Source organism: Nomascus leucogenys, chromosome 2, assembly GCF_006542625.1.
Source record: "Nomascus leucogenys isolate Asia chromosome 2, Asia_NLE_v1, whole genome shotgun sequence".
Classification (NCBI taxonomy): Eukaryota; Metazoa; Chordata; class Mammalia; order Primates; family Hylobatidae; genus Nomascus; species Nomascus leucogenys.
In genome coordinates, this window is record NC_044382.1 from 10,217,263 (window position 1) to 10,243,695 (window position 26,433).

The 26,433-nt window shown below is 39.3% G+C and overlaps 1 protein-coding gene across 2 annotated transcripts in view; it reads right to left on the reverse strand.

Annotated features, from left to right (window-relative positions):
• Positions 1 to 5,866: 5,866 nt before the first annotated feature.
• Positions 5,867 to 26,433, reverse strand: part of LOC100604778 (arginine--tRNA ligase, cytoplasmic) — a 32,103-nt gene continuing 11,536 nt past the window's right edge. For both annotated transcript variants that reach the window (XM_030825219.1, XM_030825229.1), the window contains exons 8-15: positions 23,764 to 23,893; positions 22,328 to 22,432; positions 18,984 to 19,162; positions 18,350 to 18,459; positions 14,483 to 14,588; positions 8,231 to 8,403; positions 7,091 to 7,338; positions 5,867 to 6,087 (exon numbers count right to left, since the gene is read on the reverse strand). In XM_030825219.1, the coding sequence (XP_030681079.1) occupies positions 5,978 to 6,087; positions 7,091 to 7,338; positions 8,231 to 8,403; positions 14,483 to 14,588; positions 18,350 to 18,459; positions 18,984 to 19,162; positions 22,328 to 22,432; positions 23,764 to 23,893 (1,161 nt within the window). In that variant the 3' untranslated portion in view covers positions 5,867 to 5,977. The remainder of the gene's footprint in view (positions 6,088 to 7,090; positions 7,339 to 8,230; positions 8,404 to 14,482; positions 14,589 to 18,349; positions 18,460 to 18,983; positions 19,163 to 22,327; positions 22,433 to 23,763; positions 23,894 to 26,433) is intronic.

The following is a 26,433-nucleotide window of genomic DNA, read 5'->3' on the forward strand; positions in this document are numbered from 1 at the left end:
GGGGTATTTATTTCCCTCTTCAGTTTATTAATATGATGTATTACTGTGATCTTGTGTTTATGAGACAGGGTCATGCTTTGTTGCCCAGGCTAGAGTGCAGTGGCTCAGGCTCAGCTCACCGCAACCTCTGCTTCCCAGGTTCAAGCAATTCTCATGCCTCAGCCACCCAAATAGCTGGGATTACAGGTGCACACCACCACGCCCGGCTAATTTTTGCTTTTTTTTTTTTTTTTTTTTGAGACAGAGCCTCACTCTGTCGCCCAGGCTGGAGTGCAGTGGCGCGATCTCGGCTCACTGCAAGCTCTGCCTCCCGGGTTCACGCCATTCTTTTGCCTCAGCCTCCCCAGCAGCTGGGACTACAGGCGCCCCCCATCGCGCCTGGCTAATTTGTTGTATTTTTAGTAGAGACGGGGTTTCACCGTGGTCTTGATCTCCTGACCTCGTGATCCGCCTGCCTCAGCCTCCCAAAGTGCTGGGATTACAGGCATGAGCCACTGCGCCTGGCCAATTTTTGCATTTCTTTGTTGACATGGGATTTCATCACATTGGCCAGGCTGGTTTCAAACTCCTGACCTCAATCAGTCCACCTGCCTCTGCTGCCCAAAGTGCTGGGATTACAGGCGTGAGCCACTGTGCCACCCTGCGATTTTACTTCATATGATGAATCACCTTTACATTTCTTAGATAAATCCCACTTGGTCATATGTATAGTGCTTTTAGTATTTTGCAGAATTCAATTTGCTACTATTGAGAGTTTTTTGTATCTACGTGATAATTGATCTGAAGTTTTCTTATTTTATGATGCTTTTGGTTTGAATATTGGGGTAATAATATCCTTATAGAATCAGTTAAAAAGCAATCCTCCTTTTTTCGAAGTTTGAGAAAGACTGGTGTTGTCTTCTTTAAAGATTTGGTAGAACTCACTAGAAAAGCCATCTGGTCCGTGGCTTTTCTTTGTTGGAAATTTTTTGACTATTGATTCAATCTGTTTGCTACATAGGTCTATTCAGATTTTGAGACAGTTTGGGTAGTTTGTGTTTTTCTAGGAATTTGCTCATTTAAATTGTCTATTTTTTTAAACATACAATTGTATTCTCTATTCTTTTTATTTTGTAAGGTCAATAGTAGTATCTCTACTCTCATGCCTGATTTTAATAATTTGAATCTTATCTTTTTCTTTCGAGTCTAGCTATCAAGGTTTGTCAATTTTGCTGATCTTAAGAAACCAACTTTCGGTTTAATTCATTTTCTCGATTGTTTTTCTATTCTCTCAATCATTCATGTTCACTGTAATCTTTATCATTTTCTTCTTTCTGCCTTCAACATGTTAAATAGGTTTTTTTCATTTTAGTGTACTATTTTAATTACCTTGTCATTTCTCTTACTATATATTTTGGAGTTATTTTCTTGGTGGTTGCCCCAGGGGTCAATTTATAACATCTTAATTTATAACATATCAAATTCAGATTAATATCAACTTAATTTCAGTAGTATACAAAATCTTTGCTCCTATTCCCTTTTCTAGTTTTTGTCATAAATTACATCTTTATACATTGTATGTCCATCAACATAGATTTATAGTTAGCTTTACTCAGTTGTCCTTTTTATTTTTAAAAATTTTAATTTTTTAGAGATGAAGCCTCATTATGTTGCCCAGGCTGGAGTGCAGTGGTTATTCATAGAGGTGACCATAGCACACTACAGCCTCAAACTCCTGGAATCAAGCAGTCTTCCCACCTCAGTCTCCTGAACAGCTGGTACTACAGGGCATATGCCACCACACACATCTTCGCAGTTGCCTTTTAAGAAAAAAGTTAAAAACAAAAAACGCATTACTGTTGATTTTTATACTTCTACATACTTGATTTTATAATCTTTTACACTTTTAAAATATATTTTGTACTATATACTTACCTTTACTGGTGTTGTGTGATTTTGTTAGTCTAGGGTCCTCACATTTCAACATTTAGCATTTCTTGTAACGATGGTCTTCTAGTGACAAACTTTTTGTTTATTGGGAAACATCTTAATACCATCTTCCTTTCTGAAGAATAGCTTTGCTGAATATAGAGGTCTTGACTGACAGTTTTCACCCCTTTTGGCACTTTAAATGTCATTCCACTGGCCCTGTGAAGTGCCAGTGGAAGGTAGGACTGGCACTAGAATTCTCAGTTGGGGGTGGGATTGGGGAGAGTAACTGAATTCCAGCAAACCAGATTATCTTTGGATGACGGAAGGCTTCAGGCAGCCCTGTGTTTGGAAAAGCGCTGAGTAGAGACCTAGGTAATAGATCTTAGCTCAGCAAACAGGTCCCTGTAAATTAAAGAATGCAATGAGGAGAATTTATATTCATGTGGAGACACTGGACCATACCAAGTCAAACGTTTTCTGACCAACTTAATTTTCCTCATTCCTCACACTGTTGTGTTTAATCAATTTGGGGATGTACATTTTAACATTTCTGAAATTGCGATGCATCTCACAGTCATTATTAGTCAGATGATGGTTGTGACATAGTCATCAACACCTTCACATGAATATCAGGACTCAGATAATAATCCTGGGAACTATAGTGGAACATCAAAACGCTGCATCATCAATGTTTTTGGTAGCATAGAGGATGATATTGTCTAGAAAAGATAGATGTTAATGACTGCATCAAAAAGTGTCTCAAAAGAGTGGGACTCTGAAGTTTTAGGAGTATTTTAACCAATTTAGTTCAGTTGTATTTTCCTTTGCTAAGTTTATACATAAGTGATACATGATACAAATGAAAGTCTAAAAGACTCAGTATGAAAATTCTAACTTACGAAAGTTCTATCAGTTTAAAAGTTTGTCAGAACTTTTTAGTAGTGCAAAACAATAGTATCTTGCAATCTATAGTGTTTAGAGCTATTGATATATAGTACTGTAATTTCCTAGAATGCAGTAAATAAGCTTGAGGTCACAGAAAGTTCATCCAATGTTAGGATAAATGAGTGAACATCTGAAAATCGTGTTTTTTTCTTTTTTTTGAGACGGAGTCTTGCTCTGTCTCCCAGGCTGGAGTGCAGTGTTGCTGTCTCGGCTCACTGCAACCTCTGTCTCCTGGGTTCAAGCAAGCGATTCTTCTGCCTCAGCCACCCAAGTGGCTGGGACTACAGGTGTGCACCACCATGCCCAGCTAATTTTCGTATTTTTAGTAGAGATGGGGTTTCATCACGTTGGCCAGGATGGTCTTGATCTCTTGACCTCGTGATCCGCCCGCCTCAGCCTCCCAAAGTGTTGGGATTACAGGCGTGAGCCACCGCGCCTGGCAAAAATCGTGTTTTGTCTATTAACCAATAGAACAATTATTTTGACTTTTTTTAGAGGTCAAATGAAGGCAAGTTTGAGGGTCACAAAGGCCCATAGACTGACATGAGACTAAAGATTATCTGAAGTCAAACTGGCTTTGTTTTTCCAAAGGCTAGCACATTAAAAACAGGCTAACCAGCACAACCATAGTCATAGCTACTACAGAGACTGAGGCAGGAGGATCACTTGAGCCCATGAGTTCAAGGTTACAGTGAATGGCCAGGTACAGTGGCTCACACCTGTAATCCCAGCACTTTGGGAGGCTGAGCCGGGCAGATCACCTGGAGGTCAGGAGTTCAAGACCAGTCTGGCCAACATGGTGAAACCCTGTCTCTACTACAAATACAAAAAATTAGCAGGGTATGGTGGTGCATGCCTGTAGTCCCAGCTACTTGAGAGGCTGGGGCATGAGAATCGTTTGAACCCGGGAGACGGAGGTTGCAGTGAGCCGAGATCACACCACTGCACTCCAGCCTGGGTGACAGAGTGAGACTCTGTCTCAAAGAAAAAAAAAAAGTTACAGTGAACTATGATGGCACCATTGCCCTCCAGCCTGGAAAACAGACCTCGCCTGTATAAACAAAAACAGGAGAATCAGAACTATACTATTCCTAAGGAAAGGTTTCTGATATTACCTGTACCATTAAATGGTATTTATATATCGATAAATTATGGTAAGACAGTGTTTTAAAGATATAGTTATGGCCTGGGGTATCTGAGATGATGATGTTCCAGTATATGAACTTATCATGACCTTTGGTTAATTTAACATACTCCTGCAGCCTTTCATTATTTTCTCCTCCACCTCACTGAATCCTGTTTTTTTTTTTTTTTTTTTTTTTGACGGAGTCTTGCTTTGTCTCCCAGGCTGGAGAGCAATGGTGCGATCTCAGCTCACCACAACCTCCGACTCCTGGGTTCAAGCAATTCTCCTGCCTCAGCCTCCTGAGTGGCTAGGATTACAGGCACCCGCCACTACATCCGGCTATTTTTTGTTTTTAGTAGAGACAGGGTTTCCCCATGTTGGTCAGGCTGGTCTCGAACTCCCAACCTCAGGTGATCTGCCCACCTCGGCCTCCCAAAGTGCTGGGATTACAGGTGTGAGCCACCATGCCCGGCTGAATCTTGTTTTTAATTCCTAAAGTCTCCTGAGTCTTCTGACCCAAGGGCTCAATAGTCTAGGTGAACTGTCTTTGCAGTTAGTAGAGTGAGAGGAAACTGCTTAGCCTCCCCATGTTTGCTGGAGGGAGCAGCAATCTAAGGCTTATACATACCAGTCTGTGAATGGAAGCTATTATTATATCTCATTAAGATCCTCTCTAACGTTCCTCTAAGCTTGGAGACTTTTAGAAACAGCATGGTATGACACAATTCATGCTCATTAAGCATTCATTTTTTTTTTTTTTTTTTTGAGACGGAGTCTTGCTCCGTCCCCCAGGCTGGAGTGCAGTGGCGCGATCTCAGCTCACTGCAAGCTCCGCTTCCTGGGGTTCACGCCATTCTCCTGCCTCAGCCTCCCAAGTAGCTGGGACTACAGGCGCCCGCCAACATGCCCGGCTAATTTTTTTTGTATTTTTAGTGGAGACGGGGTTTCCACGTGTTAGCCAGGATGGTCTCGATCTCCTGACCTCGTGATCCACACGCCTCGGCCTCCCAAAGTGCTGGGATTACAGGCTTGAGCCATCGCGCCCGGCCTAAGCATTCATTTTTCTATTGTGTTGGCTTTACATGGAATCTCATTTCAGTTTTAATTTGTGTTGGCAGATTCCATTAACTGCTGACTCAATAATCAGTGTGCTCAGCTGTACCCCAAAACCTCTCACTGCCACTGCCAATCTCCATATTCTGTGCTGCTACAAAGATTCCAATTTCATGAAATGAGACCATACGCCCTGCCCAGGGGATGAATCATGACTGGTCTAAGGAAATCACAGCAACCCTCTCCTTAGCTTGGACATTCACTCTAGGTTTCTACCTAACTTTGCAACTGGGATTGGCATCTGGCCAATGAGATGTTAAGAGTTCACCTTGAGCTTCAGGAAAATTGCCAGTCTACATTTCCTTGCCCCCTTCCCCCGAACCCAAGTCTGTTATATTGCCAATGTCATCTTTTCTTAAAAGAGGGGAAATAGCCTGAATTTGGGATTTGAAACATGCACGGGTGTGAATCTTAATTTTGTTCCTGAGGATTCCAGGACAAGTTACTTATCTCTGTGCAGTCTCAAGTTTTGTTACTTGTAAAACAGGGTAAGTACCTCTCACAGAACAATGAAATGAGACATGAATGGGACAATGAAGAGGCGTAAATTCTTGTGGCCTTTTCAGGGTCAACAAATGGGATTCCTTATCTAACTAAAATTAATAAAACACATTCCTGCAACGTCAATACATTCTCACTGTGGTGCACAAATCCTGTTATTTCATGGCCCCCACTAAGTCATTTTGGTTTAATGCTCAGCAAGACAGAAGCATATTTGTGGAAGTGATTTTTTTCTTTTTAGAATTCTAGCTGTTAAAGAACCACATTTTGCCTAGTTGACAAATTTTCTTTACTTATGCTTGTGTCCACATGATTGTAAAAATGCAAACAGTGCCAATGGCCACTTTGGTAAAAACACACAGTGTTCAAACCTATGAAGGATTACATCCTTTGGACAGGTTTTATTCCCAGGATATCAAACCCCTTGGCCATGACAGCAGCTACTGCTTCACATAGCAGCATACGCCACATGTTCACCTTCAATATTTTTCCTGAAAAGACAGAAAAAAGTTGTTAATTAACTTGTTTTCCTTTTTGAAAATCATTATTAAAGAATCTATGTTACTTGCAAATTTTAGTTAGAAGTGCATAGCCCAATCCACAGATGGTTTTGGGTTTTAACTAGAATCTTCTTTACCTTAAATTATGAAGACAGACAATTTAAAAAATAAAGGCATTTCTGTTAAGAAATATGTTTTTAACTATTAAGAGACATAAGGTATGCAAGGATGAGAACAGCAAATTTTACCTTTCTTTTAAAAAATTGTCCTAGTCCTCATGGTCTGAAATAACTATAAACCTCATTATCACAGTGGTGATTTTTTTCCCTAATAAAGTTTCAGTCCTCAGGCATGACTTTAACAAATGCCTACTTGCCTCGTAATACATTAATTGTGGCTACTTCATTAACTATGTAATATGACAGAGAGCAGAGAGCCTAAGGTAAGGAAAGATAACAATTGTTTTCCAAGAAGTTTCCATTATCAAAAACACCCAAAGATTCCTTCTGGGACCCACAAACACATTGTGTTTGTTGGAAAAGTCCTACTCTCAGTCATCTTCCATTTGTTTTCTTTGGAGTCCTAAGGTTCCATTTCATGTGCCTAATTGTAGAAAAGTAGACTAATTGGGCAGAGTTCCATTTCTGGTTGAAAGTGCTACTTCACATTTTGTCTTTTACATATGATATGGTTCACTGTGCAACTGCTAGGGAAAAAGTGGAAGTTTCCATGAATAAAATAAATCTGCAAACCACTCCCACACAATTCAAATGCTTTAATGGCACCCCATCCCTAATACGGCTACTAAATGAGACACTTGGACCTGGGCGCAGTGGCTCACACATGTATAAGTCCAGCTATTCGGGAGGCTCAAGTGGGAGAATCACTTGACGCCAGAAGTTTCAGGCTTCAGTGACCTATGATTTCACCACTGTACTCCAGCCCAAGATCCGTGTCTCTCACAAAAAAAAAAAAAAAAAAAAAAGACACTCACCAGTCTGTCTATCTTTCTCCACACAGTAGCAGCTATCATAGAACTCTGTGAAAGTAGTTGCCAGCTCATATATATAATCACAGAGAGTGTGGAGAAATAAGTCATCTAAAATCTTTTGCAGAATCTCAGGGAACCGTAAAATGCACCGGCCTAGTTTCCATTCCTTCTCATGATCCAAAAGAATCTTGGTTTCTCGAGCAGCCTTTTGGAGCATTTCTTCATCAATATTGGCCAGACGTGCAATAGACCTTAAAAAAATAAAATAAAATCATCAGGCAATCACCACTGTTCCCTTTTTTAGGCATACTCTTTCTCCACTCGAAAATATGTACTAAGAAGTGATTCACGTAAATCAGAAATTATCACCGATTAAAAAGAAGTTCCTATAAAATGAAGTATTTTATTATATGACATACTATTAGGCAAAACTAATAACCTGATCTAAAGCATTTCATAGTACTAAAAATGGAAATATAATTCTTTTAGGGGATCAGCTGACACTTTCTAGGTATTTAAACATAGAGCATCTAGAAGAGTATCAGCAAGTGCAGTTAAGGCCAGGTTTAGGGATTCTGGGATAACTTGCAACACTAAAAGAGCACCTATTTCCAAAGATGCTTGTAGGCAGAAAAATAAATCTGAAAAAAACACTTTAGGCTGAGCGTGATGGTTCATGCCTGTAATCCCAGCACTTCGGGAGGCCGAGGCGGGTGAATCACTTGAGGTCTGGAGTTCCAGACCTGCCTGGCCAACATGGTGAAACCCTGTCTCTACCAAAAATACAAAATTTAGCTGGGCATGGTGGTGAGTGCCTGTAATCCCTCCTACTGGGGAGGCTGAGGCAGGAGTATCACTTGAACCCAGGAGGTGGAGGTTGCAGTGAGCTGAGATCGCACCACTGCACTCCAGCTTGGGCAACAGAGTGAGACTCTGTCTCAAAAACAAACAAACAAACAAAACACTCTAGAAGTCAGGTGTAATGGTGGTATGTCAGTAATCACAGCTACTCAGGAGGCTGAGGTAGGTGGATCATTTGAGCCCAAGACCTCGTCTCATTTCAAAAAAAAAAAGAAAATATTTTTGAGTAACTAAATATGTTTTCATTTGATTCACAATAAAACAATGCCTACCCACAATTACCTGATTCTAGTGAAGGCATACAACAAGTAAGCAGCTGTATTTCCTTTGTCATCTAGCATTTTGTCAAAGGAGAAGACATAGTCATTCAACCGGTTATGGGAAAGGTCAGCATATTTGATACAGCCATATGCGACGGATGTCTGAGCAGCATTCAATTCCTCTGCAGTTAAGACCTTTGGGAAAAACAAGACAGTATTTCATAGCTTACTGACTGCTGCTTCTGCCCTGGTGTCTCATAGGCATAAGACTGGGGTAGGGAACATCTAATGGTATTCTTTTACCAATAAACTTTAATAAACACTGACACTGAGGCAGAAGGACATGGGCCAATGTACAAACAAAATAATGAAAATATAAAACGCATTACGCACAACGAAGAATGTTTATATGAGAAACTGAATTTGTAAAATGTAAAATGTCAGCATGCATACCTTTTTCCAGTGTATTCAGTAGATATGAAACCAGAAGCATCAATTATTAGTTTATATCCACTTCATACTATGAACATTGTGAGGTTATAGGAAACAGAGTAACACCAAAAACTACAAACAAAAAGTTAGGGTTAAATAATTAATTGAAATCAAGGGTGTATTAAGAGTAGAGTAGATAAAAGAACCCATTCACTGATTTGCTAATATTTGCTCAAGTATTCTGAAGCATTATTAGGCCACAAGTAAGTAATTAAGGATTTTTGCTTCTGGCCATGACAGAATACCTTGCAGCAGACTAACCATTCTACCAAAAGCAACTATTTAAAAGCTGGGTTAAACATATGAAACAACTGTTTGAAGTCACTAGAGAGCATCAACACAAGCAAAGTTGAAGGGACTATAGTTCTTAGAAGAACAAAAACATTGGGGATGAGTCCATAATCACTTGGCTTTTTCCCTAAGGGCATTTTTCAAATCACTATATAGTGGACAAGGGGGACAGAACCCAAGCAGAAAGAAGTGGTCTTATTGAGGGGAGAAGACAAGAGTTTAGAGTATGGGGCTGCCAAAGAAGCAAGGACACAGTCCCCAAAAGGAAGGAGCCACAGAAGAGTCAAAGACTCTGTGAACAAATTTCTTTCAAATGTCATATGGCTGGCATGCACAAGGCAAGATCCAAAAAATCTATCAGGAAAGCAAGTGGTAATTAAAGAGCTGAGCAGTGATTTCAGCAGCTGTGTGACACTAGGCAGTTCTGCAGTGGCAAAATGGAAGGGCATTAGCACACACACCACTGAAATATGGCCAGAGGGCCATATTTCAGGAGTAAGGACCTCACCCTAGTCATAAAGGTAAAATTTAAATAGTTCAGCCCTAAAGAAGCATACGGCCAATACGAACAGGGTCAAGATAATCAGCTGGTATGCTATCTGTCGGCTAGAAGAAAACATAACAGTCTCTGGAGGGAAGTAACCTCAGCCAGAATCTTTATAATTTTCTCTTCATGATGCCCAGCACCCATAACAAATAAATCTTTCTAAAAAAGCAAGATGAGCCATGCCTGTAATGCTCATGCCTGTAATTGGCTCATGCCTGTAATGCAGCTACTTGGGAGTCTGAGGTGGAAGGATCACTTGAGGCCAGGAGTTTGAGACCAGCCTGGACAACACAGACCCCTATCTCTTGGGAGGGGAAAAAAGATAAAAGAGCAAGATGAAATAACTAAATACTAAGGAGGGGGACTACAAAGAAAGGGCTAGGAGAGAATCAAGACAACAGAAACAAAAGAAAAAAGATAATAGCAACTTTAAAGTCTGAAATTGTTTAAGATGAAGCTACTTAAAAAATACTTATTAATGACAAAGGGGGAAAATACTAACTTTACAGGGGAGAAAACTGATACCATCACCTTACCAAAGAGATCAAAATTATTATTATTAATTATGAAGCTTATCAATATCATGTGCCTCCTGATATGAACTGATAAGAACTCTACATCTATTCTTGTAAGACTGTATAACCTGGAAACAGAATTAACAGAACAGGAGCCAGTATCAGACAAATCCAACTAAGTGATATTCCAAAAAAACTAACAGACCGGCAGACTTCAGAAGTGTTGAGGTCATGAAAGTCAAAGACAGACCAAGGACCTAACTGCCCAGATTAAAGATAAGGAGACATGATAACTAAATGTGACATGTTATCCTGGACTGGATCTTAGACTAGAAAAAGGTCATTAGTGAGACCAACTGTGCAACCAGAATAAGGACTGCAGATTAGTTAATGGTATTGTATCAATGTTAATTTCCTGATTTTGATAATCATACTATATAGCTATGAAAGATATTAGTATCTGGGGATACTAAATGAAAGATACAAAATTCTTTGTACTATCTTGCAACTTTTTTATGTCTAAAACTGTTTTAAAATGTTTAAAGAAAACTATGATTAACATGTTCAAAAAATTAAAAGGAAAACAGTAAGAAAAATGGAAGAAAAGATGAAAAATTTCAAGAAATACCTTAAACATAGAATACCAAAATATAATATCTGAAGTAGAAAATATTCAAAATAAAGCAAAGAGAAGAAAATGAATTAGAGCATAAGAAACACGTGAGATACAAAGTTCTAACATATATACTTGGAGTACCAAAAATAACAGAATGAGGAAAAGTAGTAGCATTTGAAGAGATATGGCCAAGAATTCTCCTAACCTGATGAAAGAACTCAACCCACAGGTTTAGGAAGTTCGGCAGCCCCCAGAGGGTAAAAACAAAAATGACTCCCCAAACCACACTTAGGCATTTCTTAGTCAAAGTACTAAAAATAAAGCCTAAGAAAAATACTAAAAAAAGTCTGAGAAAAAGACATACTTTCAAAGGAGAAACAATGAAACTTACAACTGATTTTCAAAGGAAACTACGGTAGCTGGAAGACAATGGAGTATAATTTTTATTTATTTCCTCCCCCAGCCCCACTGGTCCTCTCTAGTTCTGTGGAATGTCATTTCTAAAAATGCTGAAAGAAAACAGCTGCCAAACTAGAATTCTATACCCAATAAAAACATTGTTCAAAACTGAAGGCATCATAAAGACATTTTTGGACAAACAAAAATTCTGAAAGAATTTGTCACCCCAGCAGACCTGTGCTGAAAAAAATAAAGACCTTCAGATTGTGGAAAAATAATCCCAGGTGGAATTAAGAAACTGCAGGAAAGGGCAAAAATTATGATAAATGCAAGTACTGATGGTCTAATGCAAAATAATAATAATAATGATAAATGGGCAAAAGAGTTAACAGACTCTTCACAAGAGAAGATTATCTAGATGACCAATAAGCCTAAGAAAATGCAGTCAGGCAGGGCACGGTGGCTCATGCCTGTAATCCCAGCACTTTGAGAGCCTGAGGCAGGCAGATTGCTGAGTCCAGGGGTTTGAGACCCACCGGGTCAACATGGTGAGACCTCATCTCTGAAAACAATACAAAACAAAAATTAGCTTGGTGTGTTGGCATGTGCCTGTAGTCCCAGCTACTCAGGAGGCTGAGGCAGGAGAATTGCTTGAACCCGGGAGACGGAGGTTGCAGTGAGCCAAGATTGTGCCACTGTACTACAGCCTGGGTGACAGGGTGAGATTCTGTCTTAAGAAAGAAAGAAAGAAGCCGGGCACAGTGGCTCACACCTGTAATCCTAGCACTTTCGGAGGCAGAGGCAGGGCAGATAACGAGGTCAGGAGATCGAGACCATCCTGGCTAACACGGTGAAACCCCGTCTCTACTAAAAAAAAAAATAAATACAAAAAATTAGCTGGGAGTGATGGTGGGCGCCTGTAGTCCCAGCTACTCGGGAGGCTGAGGCAGGAGAATCGCGTGAACCCGGAAAGCAGAGCTTGCAGTGAGCCGAGATCGCGTCACTGCACTCCAGCCTGGGCGACAGAGCAAGACTCTGTCTCAAAAAAAAGGAAAGAAAGAAAAGAAAGAAAAATAAAGGTAGTCAATATCATCATTATTCATCAGAGGAATGAAAATTTTAACCACAATAAGTCACTATGCACTCACCGAAAAGCTAAAATAAAAAACACTGACTAAACCAATTGTCAAGGTTAATATGTCAACTTGACTGGACTGAAGGATACAAAGTATTGATCCTGGGTGTGTCTGTGAGAGTGCTGCCAAAGGAGATTAACATTTCAGTCAGTGGTCTGGGAAAGGCAGACCCACTCTTAATGGGGGGGCATCATCTAATCAGCTGCCAGTGAATACAAAGCAGGGAGAAAAACGTGAAAAGAAGAGACTGGCCTAGCCTCTCGGCCTACATCTTTCTCCTGTGCTGGATGCTTCCTGCCCTCGAACATCTGACTCCAAGTTCTTCAGTTTGGGACTCAGACTGGCTCTCCTTGCCCTTCAGCTTGCAGACAGCCTATTATGGGACCTTGTTATTGTGTAAGTTAATACTTAATAAACAACATCCCTTTATATGTATCTATCCTATTAGTTCTGTCCCTCTAGAGAATCCTGACTAATACACCAGTGTTGGTAAACACATGGTGCAATGAAATTCTCATTCGTTAGTAGTGGGAGTATACAACGGTCACCACTTTCTCCTTGGCAATTTTTAATAAAGTTAAGCATAAGCCAACCCTACAACCCAGCAATGCCATTCCTAGATATATATCCAAAAGAAAAAGCACATGTACCTCTAATAGGGCTTGAACAACAATGTTCAAAATCGCTTTGTATTCAGAACAGCCAACAACTGGAAATAATCCTAATGTCCATCCATAGGAGAATGGATAAACAAAATGTGGCACCTTCATATATCAGAATATCATGCAGCAATAAAAACAAATGAACTACAGCTGGGTGTGATGGCTTATGCCTGTAATCCTAGCACTTTGGGAGGGCAAGGTGAGTGGATCGCTTGAGCCCAGGAGTTCCAGTCTCGGCAACACGGCAAAACCCCATCTCTACAAAAAATACGAAAATTAGCTGGGTATGGCAGTGGGTGCCTATAGTCCCAGCTACCTGGGAGGCTGAGGTAGAAGGATCACTTGAGCCCAGGAGGTCGAGATGCTGTGAGCCATGATCTTGCCACTGCACTCCAACCTGAGCGACAGAGACTCTGTCTCAAAAACAAAACAAAACCAAAAACATATGAACTACTGATGCACATGGAAAAGGGCCTATACTATGTGATTTCATTTATGTGAAATTCCAGAATAAGCAAAAGTGATTTATGGTGATAGGAAAATCTCTGGGGTGATGGAAATATATCTTGATTGGTGTTCTAAGGCATATATATGTAAAAATTCATTAAGCTGTGCATTTTACTATACACATTTAAAATTAACTTAAAAAAATACTAGCTGGGGTGGTTAAGAGTTAAAGCAATTTTTGTCACCAGGCAGACTAACAAACAGCTGGATGACTAAACTTACCACTTTTCATCTGACTGTGCCAGATGAGTCTAGACCAGTGATTTAGCTGGATCATGGGGGCAGATTCCTTATGGCTTGGTGCTGTCTTGGTGATAGTGAGTTCTTGTGAGATCTGGTCATTTAAATGTGTGGCACCTTCTCCCCCTACTCTCTCTCTCTTGCTCCTGCTTTAGCCATGTGAAGTGCCTGCTCCCCCCTTCATCTTCCCCCATGAATAAAAGTTCCCTGAGGCCTTCCCAGAAGCCAACTGATGTTGGTGCCATGCTCCTACAGCCAGAAGAACCATGAGCCAATTAAACCTCTTTTATAATTACCCAGTCGCAGGTATGCATGATCTCTCTCCTCTACTGCTCTAAACTTCAAAAAAAAAAAATTTTTTTTTCCTTGTTGACTTTTCAATTCCTCCAAATTCCACACAAACTGAACCATAGTCTTTTCTAAGGGTGCTATGAAAGGCCATCATGTTGCCTGCTCTGAAGGTTCATCAATGGCCTTGGGTGGCAAGAACTGACTGCTATGACCACTCTACAAATGCTCCCAAGAAGGAGCATGGCACATGTAGACACTGATGTGAGCTGACGAATCAAACCCCTTTAGTCTGCAATATTCTCCCATCATTGGGAACTGCTGTTAAGCAGCACAGATACTAAGCTACATTAACAAAGGAGGAAAAAGCCAAGGTCTTTTTTAATTGCCAAGAACTATATTTTCTAAATAAATGCTCAGCAATTCACAAAATAAACTTACTGTGCAATAAAGTCAGAGCAATGTAAGCCTTGTCCTAGGTGGGACTGACTCCTTATACTTCTCCTCAGTTCTCTCAATAAAAACAAAAATGAAAAATCACAATGCTTGATACACATTATGCCAATAAGGCTTTGAATTACCTTGTCTCTTTCTTTTTCCTTCAACTTATCCATGGATCGTTTTAGTCCTTCTCCCAGAAGGTCCATGAGGCGCACTGTTTCACCCGAACGTGTTTTAAACTTTTTCCTAAAAAATGTAAAACCCCCAATCAGATTTTGAAACAGACTTTTCGACTTAGAAATCTTTGAAAATGAAGGTTTGAGAGACCTGACCACAAACTGCAACATATGTTTTAAATCTCTAAGGTACACGTTGCCCCTGAGAACTATGAAGAGAGGGTTGATGCCAATGGTAACAACACCTTATGCCAGTCATCAAGCAAGGAGAGTACTACATGAAACACTGTGCTTTCAAGTGTCTTTCATCTCTAGCCCTCAACTCAAAGCATCCTATGCTTTAGCTCTCAAAAGCACTCTCTACATATTTACCTTTAATAAGTTTCCTAACAGAGAAAGAAGATATTTGTTAATTTGTTTGCTTTCTTGGAATACTGAGTTTGGCTTAGATGTTTCACCTTTTTAGAAAAATTACTCATCAAAATATAAGTTTCTAGAATTGTTGGGAAAGTCAGCAAATCCTTTGACAAAATCTCACTTGAATTTCTCTGTATACTAATTCCCCTTGTTCAGTGGTAACCAAGCCTTGATTCATACCAGAATCGCCTGGCAAGCTTTAAGAAAGATGCTTGAGCAGCCAGTTGCTTGCTTGCTTCATTCACTCATTTATTTATTTTTAGAGACAGGATCTTGCTCTGTCACCCAGGCTGGAGTGTAGTAGTATGACCACAGCTCACTGTAACCTTGAACTCCTGGGCTTAAGTAATCCTTCTACCTTACCCTCCCACGTAGCTAATTCTATAGGTGCGAGCTACCACACCTGGTTAAGTTTTTAATTTTTATAGAGATGGTGTCTCTCACTATGTTGCCCAGGCTCCTATCAAACTCCTGGTCTCAAGTGATCCTCCCACCTCAGCTCCCAAAGTGTTGGAATTACAGGCCGGAGACACTGCACCTGGCCCAGTTCCTTAAAAAAAAAAAAAAAAAAAAAAAAAGAAAGAAAGAAAAAAAAGAAAAAGCCCCCAGGATGCTAGGGCCCTGTTCAGATCCACTGCAATCAGAATCACTACGGATATGGCAAAAGCAGTCATAAGCATTGCCCTGGGCAGTCGCTGTTAAAAAGCATTTTGAGAAAACTGAATTTTAAGTATTAAACAAAAAAGTTTACATAACACCAAGGATATAGTATCATTTTCCTTTTTTTGGTGTGTGTGTGTGGGCTGTTTAAAAAATCCCTCAAACACAACAATGAAGCATGCTTTTCTAACACAAAGAGTACCAAAATGAATGTGCTACTTTCTGTTTTATTTCCAGAGCTTGCCTAAGCAAGAATCTACTTGCCCTGTAAAATTCTGCTTATACAGAATTAAAACTCCTTTATTATCCCACAAATACATTATATATTTCGATAGCTTTCTTTAGCCCATACACTCCTTCTTAAGTGTCCAACTTTCAAATCTCTGATAAAATGAAACTCATCATGAAGACCAGTCAAAATGCTAAAAGAACCTTCCTTAATCTTTCTACTTTGCAATTACTGTTCCTTTCAGTTACTCCCTACCTGTGCCTGCCTTGAATTTTTGTTTTTGTGTTGGTCTATTCTGACTAGTGGCTCTACAATGAGGGATGCGTATCTGAATATCAAGAGAGCTTTAAAAGAAAACACAGATGCCTAATACCCCCTTTAGACCCAGTAAGTCAGTAACTCTCACAGTGGGGCTTGCATGTGTATTTTCAGAAGCTCCACAGGAAACTGCTCTGCTCTAGATGATAGCCTCTTTCAGAGAGGAGGTCATGTTCTGTGTACCTGTGTATACACACTGTGGAGCATCCAACCAACACCATGCATAGCACATGCTCAATAAACAGATGTACAAGGAATAGCAGGAAGATGATGAAATAAAAAAAATTATCATTCAAAAAATTAAAACAGAAAATGTCATTTAAAAATAGCAGAATCTGTGAGCATTAAAAAAAACAAACAAACCTTTTTTTAAGTCCCATCCCCCTCTGTGAGAAATTTTTTTTTTTTTTTGAGACGGAGTCTTGCTGTGTTGCCCAGGCTGGAGTGCAGTAGCACAATCGCAGCTCACTGCAAGCTACGCCTCCCGGGTTTACACCATTCTCCTGCCTCAGCCTCCCGAGTAGCTGGGACTACAGGCGCCCGCCACCACGTCCAGCTAATTTTTGTACTTTTAGTAGAGACGGGGTTTCACCATGTTGGCCAGGCTGGTCTCAAATCCTCACCTCGTGATCCACCTGTCTTGGCCTCCCAAAGTGCTGGGATTACAGGTGTGAGCCACTGTGCCTGGCCCAAAATTGAAAAAAAAAAAGGGGGCGGGGGGGATAGGATACTGTAACCACTCAATGCTGAGTGCAGAAAAATTTTAAAAATTATCAAGAATCCTTTAGCCAATATATGACAAATGAATTAAATGCCATAATATGAGCACTAGTAATTTTAAGGAAGTGTCAGAATATCATCTAAATGTCCAAAAAACCAACCGTTAAGAAACTAAGATACTACTAAGTAATGATCAACTTATTGTTTTGTTTTAAAAAACTTTATGTCCATAAACACTGTAATAAGGACTTAGTGTCTTCCTAGTTGTTCTTTTTGTTTTTGAGACAGAGTCTCACTCTGTCACCCAGGCTGGAGCCCAGTGATGTGATCTCGCCTCACTGTAACTTCCATGTCGATGCTCAAGTAATCCTCAGCTGGGCTGACAGGTGCATGCCACTACGCCCGGCTAAGTTTTCTCTTTTTTTTTTTGGCAGATATGGGGTTTCACCATGTTGCCTAGTTTGATCTTAAACTCCTGGGCTCACGCAACCCTCCAGCATTGGCCTCCTTAAGTGCTGGAATTACAGGCGTGAGAGCCACTGTGCCTAGCCCCTAGTGTCTTTTGATTTCAAAAAAGTACAGATCCACGGAGAAGAAACACAATTAGAAAATGTTGTTCCCAACAAGGTCTTTGAGCTCCACATAATCTGTATCCAAGATAATACCTTAACACATCTAATCTGCCTTCTACATGTTCAATCAGGGCTTTTGTACATTGGCTGGCCAAACATCTTGAGCTACTTCATGTGGTTTTTTAGAAGTATTACCACCTTTGTAGGATGGAAATATTTAGGCTTTGTTAACAAATCTAAGATGCCATGGATTTTTGGTAAGTGATCCTAAGACACCAGTGAATACAGGAGGTTAAAACATGAAAAATGCTGTGCCTTTGAATTGAGGAATACTGTATGGAAACACGGTTGTATTTAACTTTTTATTTTATAAATATTGAAAATATAAAAAAAATTAGAAAATAGAAAAGCTTAAAGTATGAATATTAATACATACTTCTCAATAAACAATATTTTTGGAGAGAACATAACAAAACCAGTGAATCTTAAAACTTAACTGGAATCTCAATAACTTATACCTTTTGCCTATGTTCAACTTTGAAGGAAAAAACAAAAACATTTACAAAATGCATAAGCTATGTTGTTGAATAGTGTCTGAAATCTGAGCAGGTATTGTAATAGATTTTATAATTTAGATTAGTGGGAGAGGAAACCCCTTATATATAATCTGTTAGGTCTACAGTCTGGCTTTCACTAAACTTTGTACATACTATCTACCTAAAAGGCTACATTCTCTGGCAGTGATGATATAGATACAAAATCACTCAGCTGGGTTTACACCATTATAGCTTATGTGAACTAAAGAAAACTGTGGACTTTCTTAATTCTAATATGGTATCAAATGAAAAGTTGCCTCTTCCAAGTAAATGTGGGGATCAAGTATATCATTACCATCTTCAGATTTTCCAGACTTACTTGTCTTCCCCTAGCACCACACCAAATCCAGCAAGGAAGACTGGAGTTACTTTAGGGTCATACCAACCAATCATTTGAGCAGCAGCAAATATTGCCTGGAAGTGCACAGACTACAAATCAACAGAAACGGAAAGTTACTTGCTAGTCTTCTTTAAAGAAAAAAAAAAAAGACTTAAGGCTCTTTTGCTTAGGAATAGAAGTGTAAAATTCAAATCGCTCATAAATCTCGTGAGACAAGTGCTATTATAAAACCTCTTGTTTTATTCCCTATATATGAGAAACACTAAGAGCAACACATATTTTCTACTATCTTCAAATGTTTTTAAAGCAACTGAATTAAGGGCAGGGTCACATGCAAAAACTTCAGTTACATTTTAGGTCTCACAATAACCCTATTGACAGGAACAACTGTTGAGGTTCAGAGGTTCCAGTTTGTGGAGGCAAGCTGGAAAACTAGGAAGTGTCCAGTTTGGCTGGGTCCAAACCCTCTTCTTTCTTCTATGCTATACTGATGTCCTGAATCTTAGTCTTTGGGGAAAATTTACAGTCACCCAGTGTCAAATGTCACCAACTGCACCATACTGTCTTACCTCCAATCAGTCAATGTAAAATACATAGAAATCTACAAACTCACTTGTCCATTGTCCACCACATAGATAATCATATCTGCTTTTTCCTCAAATAGTCTTTGTTTAATAGCAGCCAGGTCAGATGTATCATAGGTATAACCTCCATCTGATTTTACTATGGTTAATGGTATGGAACACCCTGGGACAAATACAATCTTTCTGCCATCATCCAACTGCACAAATCCTAGGGGGTAAAAAACACTTCATTAATAAACTTAAAAGAACCCTGAAGGAAAATGAATGCTTACTCATTCTGCTATGTAAATATTTACTTATTCTAAGAATATTTTGAAATATATTTATTAGAGAGCTAAAGAAAGCACATAATTGTTTCCTCACCATGATCTATTAGAAACCTTGGAAAATGTTAAGCATCAAGGTTGCCTGGATACTCAGGGTGCTATCAGAGCACAGGTCAGATGTTCTGGCATTTTTCCAGACTTACACTAAACTTGGTTCCCAACTGCTTTTTTTTTTTTTTTCTTTTTGACACACAGCCTTGCTACGTTGCCCAGGCCAGTCTCAAACTCCTGGGCTCAAGTGATTCTCCTGCCTGGGCCTCCGCAAGTACTGGGATTACAGGTGTGAGCCACCATGCCTGGCCTCCCAAACTCTTTAGTTGGAGCCCATCAACTTGGTAGGCCCAGAACATGAAAATCTGCTTTGCTTTCAAGCTGGAGCCATAACCTTCCTCTTGGAGAAAGCTGCAATTCTTTTTTTTTTTTTTTTTTTGAGACAGAGTCTCGCTCTGTCACCCAGGTTGGAGTGCAGTGGCGCGATCTCGGCCCACTGCAAGCTCTGCCTCCCGGGTTCACACCATTCTCCTGCCTCAGCCTCCCGAGTAGCTGGGACTACAGGCACCTGCCAACATGCCCAGCTAATTTTTTGTATTTTTAGTAGAGATGGGGTTTCACCGTGTTAGCCAGGATGGTCTCAACTCCTGACCTCGTGATCCACCTGCCTCAGCCTCCGAAAGTGCTGGGATTACAGGCGTGAGCCACTGGGCCCGGCATTTTTTTTTTTTTTTTTTTTTTGAGACAGAATCTTGTAGCGTCGCCAGGCTGGAGTGCAGTGGCATGATCTCGGCTCACTGCAATCTCCACCTCCTGGGTTCAAGCGATTCCTCTGCCTCAGCCTACCAAGTAGCTGGGACTACAGGTGTGTGCCACCACACCAGCTAATTTTTTGTATTTTAGTAGAGATGGAGTTTCACCGTGTTGGTCAGGATGGTCTAGATCTCCTGTCCTGTCCTCGTGATTCGCTCACCTTGGCCTCCCAAAGTGCTGGGATTACAGGTGTGAGTCACCACGCCCAGCCACGCCTGGCTAATTTTTTAATTTGTAGAGACAGTGTCTCTCACATTGTTGCCCAGGCTGGCCTCAAACTCCTGGGCTCAAGTGATCCTCCCACCTCAGCCTCCCAAAGTGCTGAGGTTACTGTCACGAGCTGCCATGCTCGACTTCTCTCTCTCTCATTATTCTTTTTTTTTTTTCAGAGACAGGGCCTCATTCTGTTGCCCAGGCTGTAGTGCAGTGGTGTGAGCATAGCTCACTGTAACCTCAAATGCCTGGGCTCAAGCATAGCTAGAACTACAGGCATGCATCAACATGCCCAACTACTTCTTTTGTTAATTTTGTTAAGTTTTTGGCAGAGAAAGGGTCCTGCTATGTTGCCCAGACTGATCTCAAACTCCTGGCCTCAAGTGGTCCTCCTGCCTCAGCCTCTCCAAGTGCTGTGATTACAGGCATGAGCCACTGCACCCAGCCAAAATTTTATCATCTTAAAAAGTATGGTCCCTAGGCCCTAGACTGTGATTAAAATACTACTCCCACTCAAGGAAACAGGCTTCCATAGAGATATGGCTGATTTCAGGTCTGAGGCAGGAAATGTACAAAATGGGCCTGGAATATTATATACCAGAAAGCAATTAACTATCAAAGGGGTTGAAAAAAACAAAACCACAATAAAAAATATGAAGTTACTTGGCCAAAATGGAACAATTTGAGCATTACATAAAGACAACTGACTGAAAAATATGAAACACTTTAAAAGCCCACCACAATAATGTTAAAATCAAACAAATCACTTTGAGATGCTAAGGAACAAACCTATTATTCTGCAATTGATACAAAAAAAATCAAGCACTTCTACTACCCTACCTGTTTTATATGAATTGTACCTGAGGATAACCAAAATAATGAGTAACAAAGTTCAGCATAAGAGAATCCCAAGTAACAAATGGAGAAAGAATGACAGAACACTACCATTTTCCAACCTCCAGTGAAGTGGTGGATCAAAGTCATGGTCATAAATAGCTGATAAAGCCAACAGGGAAAAGTCTGATGGGGAAATTTACGGACAGATCCAGCTGACGATACCTGAATTCACTAATCAATCTTAATATGACAAAAACAGAGACAACCAGACACTGCCTCATTGCCTGCATTCTTGCAACTAAAAGAAAACAACAAAAAAAGGAATAAAACATAAATCAGAATCTAATGAAGCCTCTTTAGAGAAACACAGACAAGGAATTATGCTAAATAGTTCCATATGGGAAATTATTTAAGACAAATGGCCCAGTTTCTTCAACAATAAAAGAAATTTAAAAAGAGGGAGAAATCTCAGATTTATAGAACTTAAGATACATATCAAACAAATGTTACATGCAGACTTTGAAAAAACTATTTAACTGGGTGTGGTGGTGCATGCGTGTAATTCCAGCTACGTAGGAGGCTGAGGCAGGAGAATTGCTTGAATCCAGGAGGCGGAGGTTGCAGTCAGCCGAGATTACTCCACTGCACTCCAGCCTAGGCAACAGAGTAAGACTCTGTTCCAAAAAAAAAAAAAAAATTCATGAATCAACTTGGGAAATTGGAACTCTATTTAATGGTATTAAGAAATTATTATTGGCTGGGTATGGTAGTTCATGCCTATAATCTCAGCACTCTGGGAGGCTGAGGTGCGAGGATCACTTGAGGCCAGGAGTTCCACACCAGCCTAGGCAACATAGCAAGATTGTTTAAAAAAAAAAAAAAAAAAAAAAAAAAAAAAAATATATATATATATATATATATATATATATATATAATTTTGTTATTATAATGATATTGCGGTTTTAGGGCAGAAAGAAGGTCCTGTTCTTTCAGAGACATATACCAAAGTCATTATAGATGGAATTATATGATGGAAGCAGTGTAAGAAGGTATAGATACAATAAGGTTGGTCAGTACCCATAACTGTGGAAATTGGATGATGAGTACATGAAGCTGGCGTTACTATACATTCTATCCACTTTTGCCTATGTTTGAAAATTTCCATAATAAAAAGTTAAAAGAAGAGTGCCTACCTCTATCTTCAAATTCCTTTACAATATCATACATCCTATCTTGATAGAAGGATTCCCCTCTCTCTATTAAAGAGATGTCCAAGGCATCATAGATTTTATTAAACTCTAGGGAAAAAAATAAAATGCCACCAAATAAAATGCATAAGAATTTTTTAAAAACAGGAAACATGCATCTTACATTAAAATAAATTTATTAATAAAAATATTAAAAGGAAATTAATTACATAAAAATGTATGATATAGAACATTATATACATGCTGTCATTTTGAAAAAGGGAAAGAAAATGGTAAGGTACACATCAAAATATTAACAATGGGTGAGACTATAGATAATTTTATTTTTCTCCTGTCTACATTTACTTTATTATTATTATTATTATTATTATTTTGAGATGGAGTCTCGCTCTGTCACCCAGGCTGGAGTACAGTGGCGCGATCTCAGCTCATTGCAACCTCCACCTCCCGGGTTCAAGCGATTCTCCTGCCTCAGCCTCCCGAGTAGCTGGGACTACAGGCGTGTGCCACCACGCCTGGCTGATTTTTCTATTTTTAGTAGAGATGGGGTTTCACCATGTTGGCCAGGCTGGTCTTGAACTCCTGATCTCAGGTGATCCACCTGCCTCGGCCTCCCAAAGTGCTGGGATGATAGGCGTGAGCCACCGTGCCCGGCCTACATTTACTTTTTTATATAAGGAACATGTCCTTCTTGTTTAACTTATAAAAAATTAATTCTTAAAAAATGTGAATGAGAAGAAAAAAAGCTCTTCCTATCTAGTGATCAAATGTTTACTGAATTTTCTTGTGGTTTTTCCTGATTTAAACCACTTACCTCTCTATGTAGCAATACATCAGTGACACAGTATTACTGTAATTATAAAACATTTTATTACCTAGTGCTGCAAGCCAGTCATCATTAGTCGTCTTTTTCAAAGATTACTAGTTGTTCTTTACCCATTTACTCTTCAAAGAAACCTTTAAAACTATTATGTGAAGTTAGAAAACTTGAAATCGCCTTAAAACCATAAATAAATTTGGAGAACTAGGGAACTAGGCCTGGCACTCTATCCAAACATTCTATTCCATCTCATTGTATACTTCTCACCATTTTGGTCCTACACATTTCTGAATAAATTCATTCCTAAGTGCTCCTAAGTGTTTTATAGGTTTTGTTGCTACTGTGAATAAGATTTATTTTTATTTTCCACTTTATTTTCTAATTAATTTTTGCTGACTTCTAAGAAAGTTAAGATTTGAACCTGCCTGTCTTATGGCAGGTTCAAAATTTATTAGTTGTTTCAGAAATACATTTAAGAAAAAATCTATATTGCCTGTCCTCAGAAGGTTAAAATATCATTCAAAGTCAAATCAAAATTAAGACTCAAGGAAATGATATACATAGTATTTGCTGGATGAAGGAACAAAGCCCAGAAACTCACCTTGGCGGGAGACATCACAGATAAGCTTCCAAGCTTTTGTAATATCTGGGTTTTTACCCTGAAGCAGAACTACACACTGATATGCTCGCTTCTTAAATTCCTCCTCAGTATCAAACCTCTTCTTAGATTCCTGTGTATGTATATATTTTAAAAAATAAGGTTTGTAAAAAGATCTAATCCTGTATTTCCAGAAAAAGAACTTACACATTTCTACACACACAAACACAGTGAGAAAGTACAAACTCAGAACACCAGAACCAGTGCTCTCCCTCAATAGTTGAGAATACTGTTACAAATGAACATGCCAAAGAACTCTGAAATCATTTCTCTTGAAAAATACAAAAATCTCACCACAGTTTTCTTTACACTTTTCCAATTCACAAAAGTCTACTTCAGCTAATACTTTTTTGTTCAAGAAGAGTTAGTACAGAATAGCTAACAGGTACAACTGAATTTTCTGTGTTCCAATCTCCATTTTGGATGTGGTCCTGAATGAATTTTTTTTCTTTTTTTTTTTTTTGAGACAGTCTCACTCTGTCTCCCGGACTGGAGTGGCACGATTTCGGCTCACTGCAACCTCTGTGTCCCGGGTTCAAGTGAATCTCATGCCTCAGCCTCCAAGTAGCTGGGATTACAGGCACATGCCATCACACCCGGCTAATTTTTGTATTATTAGTAGAGACAGGATTTCACCATGTTGGCCAGGCTGGTCCTGAATTCCTGACCTCAAGTGATCTGCCCACCTGGGCCTCCCAAAGTGCTGGGATTACAGGTGTGAGCCACTGTGCCTGGCCAACTGATTATTATTAACTAAAAAGAAAGTTGCTTTCATTGTTTTATTTCTATTTTGAAAGGAACACTTACTTAAAAATAATTAATCTTACCTCAAATTAACCGGTGTCAACATTTAATGCACAAATCTAGATATTTCTTTACAAATACACATATATGTTTTATCAAAAATTGGAAATGGCTTTTCTTTACTGTGGTTTGTAAATTTTAGCAATTTATTTATACAAACAATTTCTTGCATTAATAGGTCTGCTTCACTATATTCAAAGTACAGAACTCCAAAAGATGTTTATAACATTAGTTTTCCAGTCCATATCAGTAAACATTTAGCTTATTTTCAACAGAAAACATTTACCAAAAGCAAAATGAAGCCAACAAAAACAAAAGCCCCACAAATGTTTACTTTTTAATACAGGAATCCTATTCTTGAAACGTTCTCCATCATAAAGAAATGCCTAAGAATTTAAACAGAAAACATGCAACTCACATTAAAATAAATTTATTAATCAAAATATCTGAGAGGAAATTATGATCTTTATGATCCTTCTACCATAGGGAATTTTTTTATGTTTATTTTTTTAAGACAGGGTCTCACTCTATCACTGAGGCTGGAATGCATTAGTAAGATCACAGCTCAATGCAGCCTTGACCTTGCCAGGCTCGGGTGATCCTCCCACCACCTCCGCCTCCCAAGTAGCTGGAACTACAGGAGTGTGCCCGGCTAATTTTTTGTATTTTATGTAGAGACAGGGTCACTCCATGTTGTCCAGGCTGGTCTTGAACTCCTGGACTCAAGCAATCTGCCTGCTTCAGCCTCCCAAAGTGCTAGGATTACAGGCACGAGCCACTGCACCCAGTCCATAAGGAAATTTTTAAAAAACATTTTTTATTTTCAATTTTTGAAGAAATAATTTTTTTTTGAGATAGGGTCTCACTCTGTTGCCCAGGCTGTATAGTGCAAAGGTGTGATCACAGCTCACTGCAGCCTTGGCCTCCCTGGTCTCAAGTGACACTCACTTCCACCTTAGCCTCCCAAGTAGCTGAGACTACAGATGTACGCCAACATGCCTAGCTAACTTTTGTAGTTTTTGTAGAGATGAGGTTTTGCCATGTTGCCCAGACTGGTCTCAAACTCCTAGGCTCAAGCATTTTGCCCACCTTGGCCTCTCAAAATGTTGGGATTACAAGTGTGAGCCACTGAACCCAGCCAGGAAATAATTTTTAAAAAGCGAAAAAATCCAAGTGTACAAAGCTATTTACTGAATAATAACACCTCTAAAATAGAAAAAAATCCTAATAAAGGATCAATGTAAACATTGGTACACTGATCCAACAAAATGTGCAGTCATAAAGTAACACAAAAGTTTGCAATATTAAATATAATAGAAAAACTATATTAAAATCATAAATGATTAATACATGTTCATATACAGATAAGTCAAGGAGTCAAAGAACGTTGATCACGATGGGCGTTTTAAAATTATGGATGATGTGAAAATTTGCCTTTAAAATTGTTTTTCCATACATTTAATCATATCAAAATACATAAAATTAAGCATCAAAAAATTTTAAGTGCTATAATGCATTCTGATTAATAAACCTCTAAATTCAATGTGGTAGAATTCATTTTTTTACTTTTATCTTTTAATATAATTTTATCTTTTAAGATAAGGTCTTGCTCTGTCACCCAGGCTGGAGCGCAGTAGCATAACCACGGCACACTGCAGCCTTGACCTCCTGGGCTCAAGCGATTCTCCTGCCTCAGCCTCCCAAGTAGCTGGAACTACAATGCCTGGCTAGTTATTTTTGTTTTTTTGTAGAGATGGGATCTCACTTTGTTGCTCAGGCTGGTCTCAAATTCCTGAACTCAAGCAATCT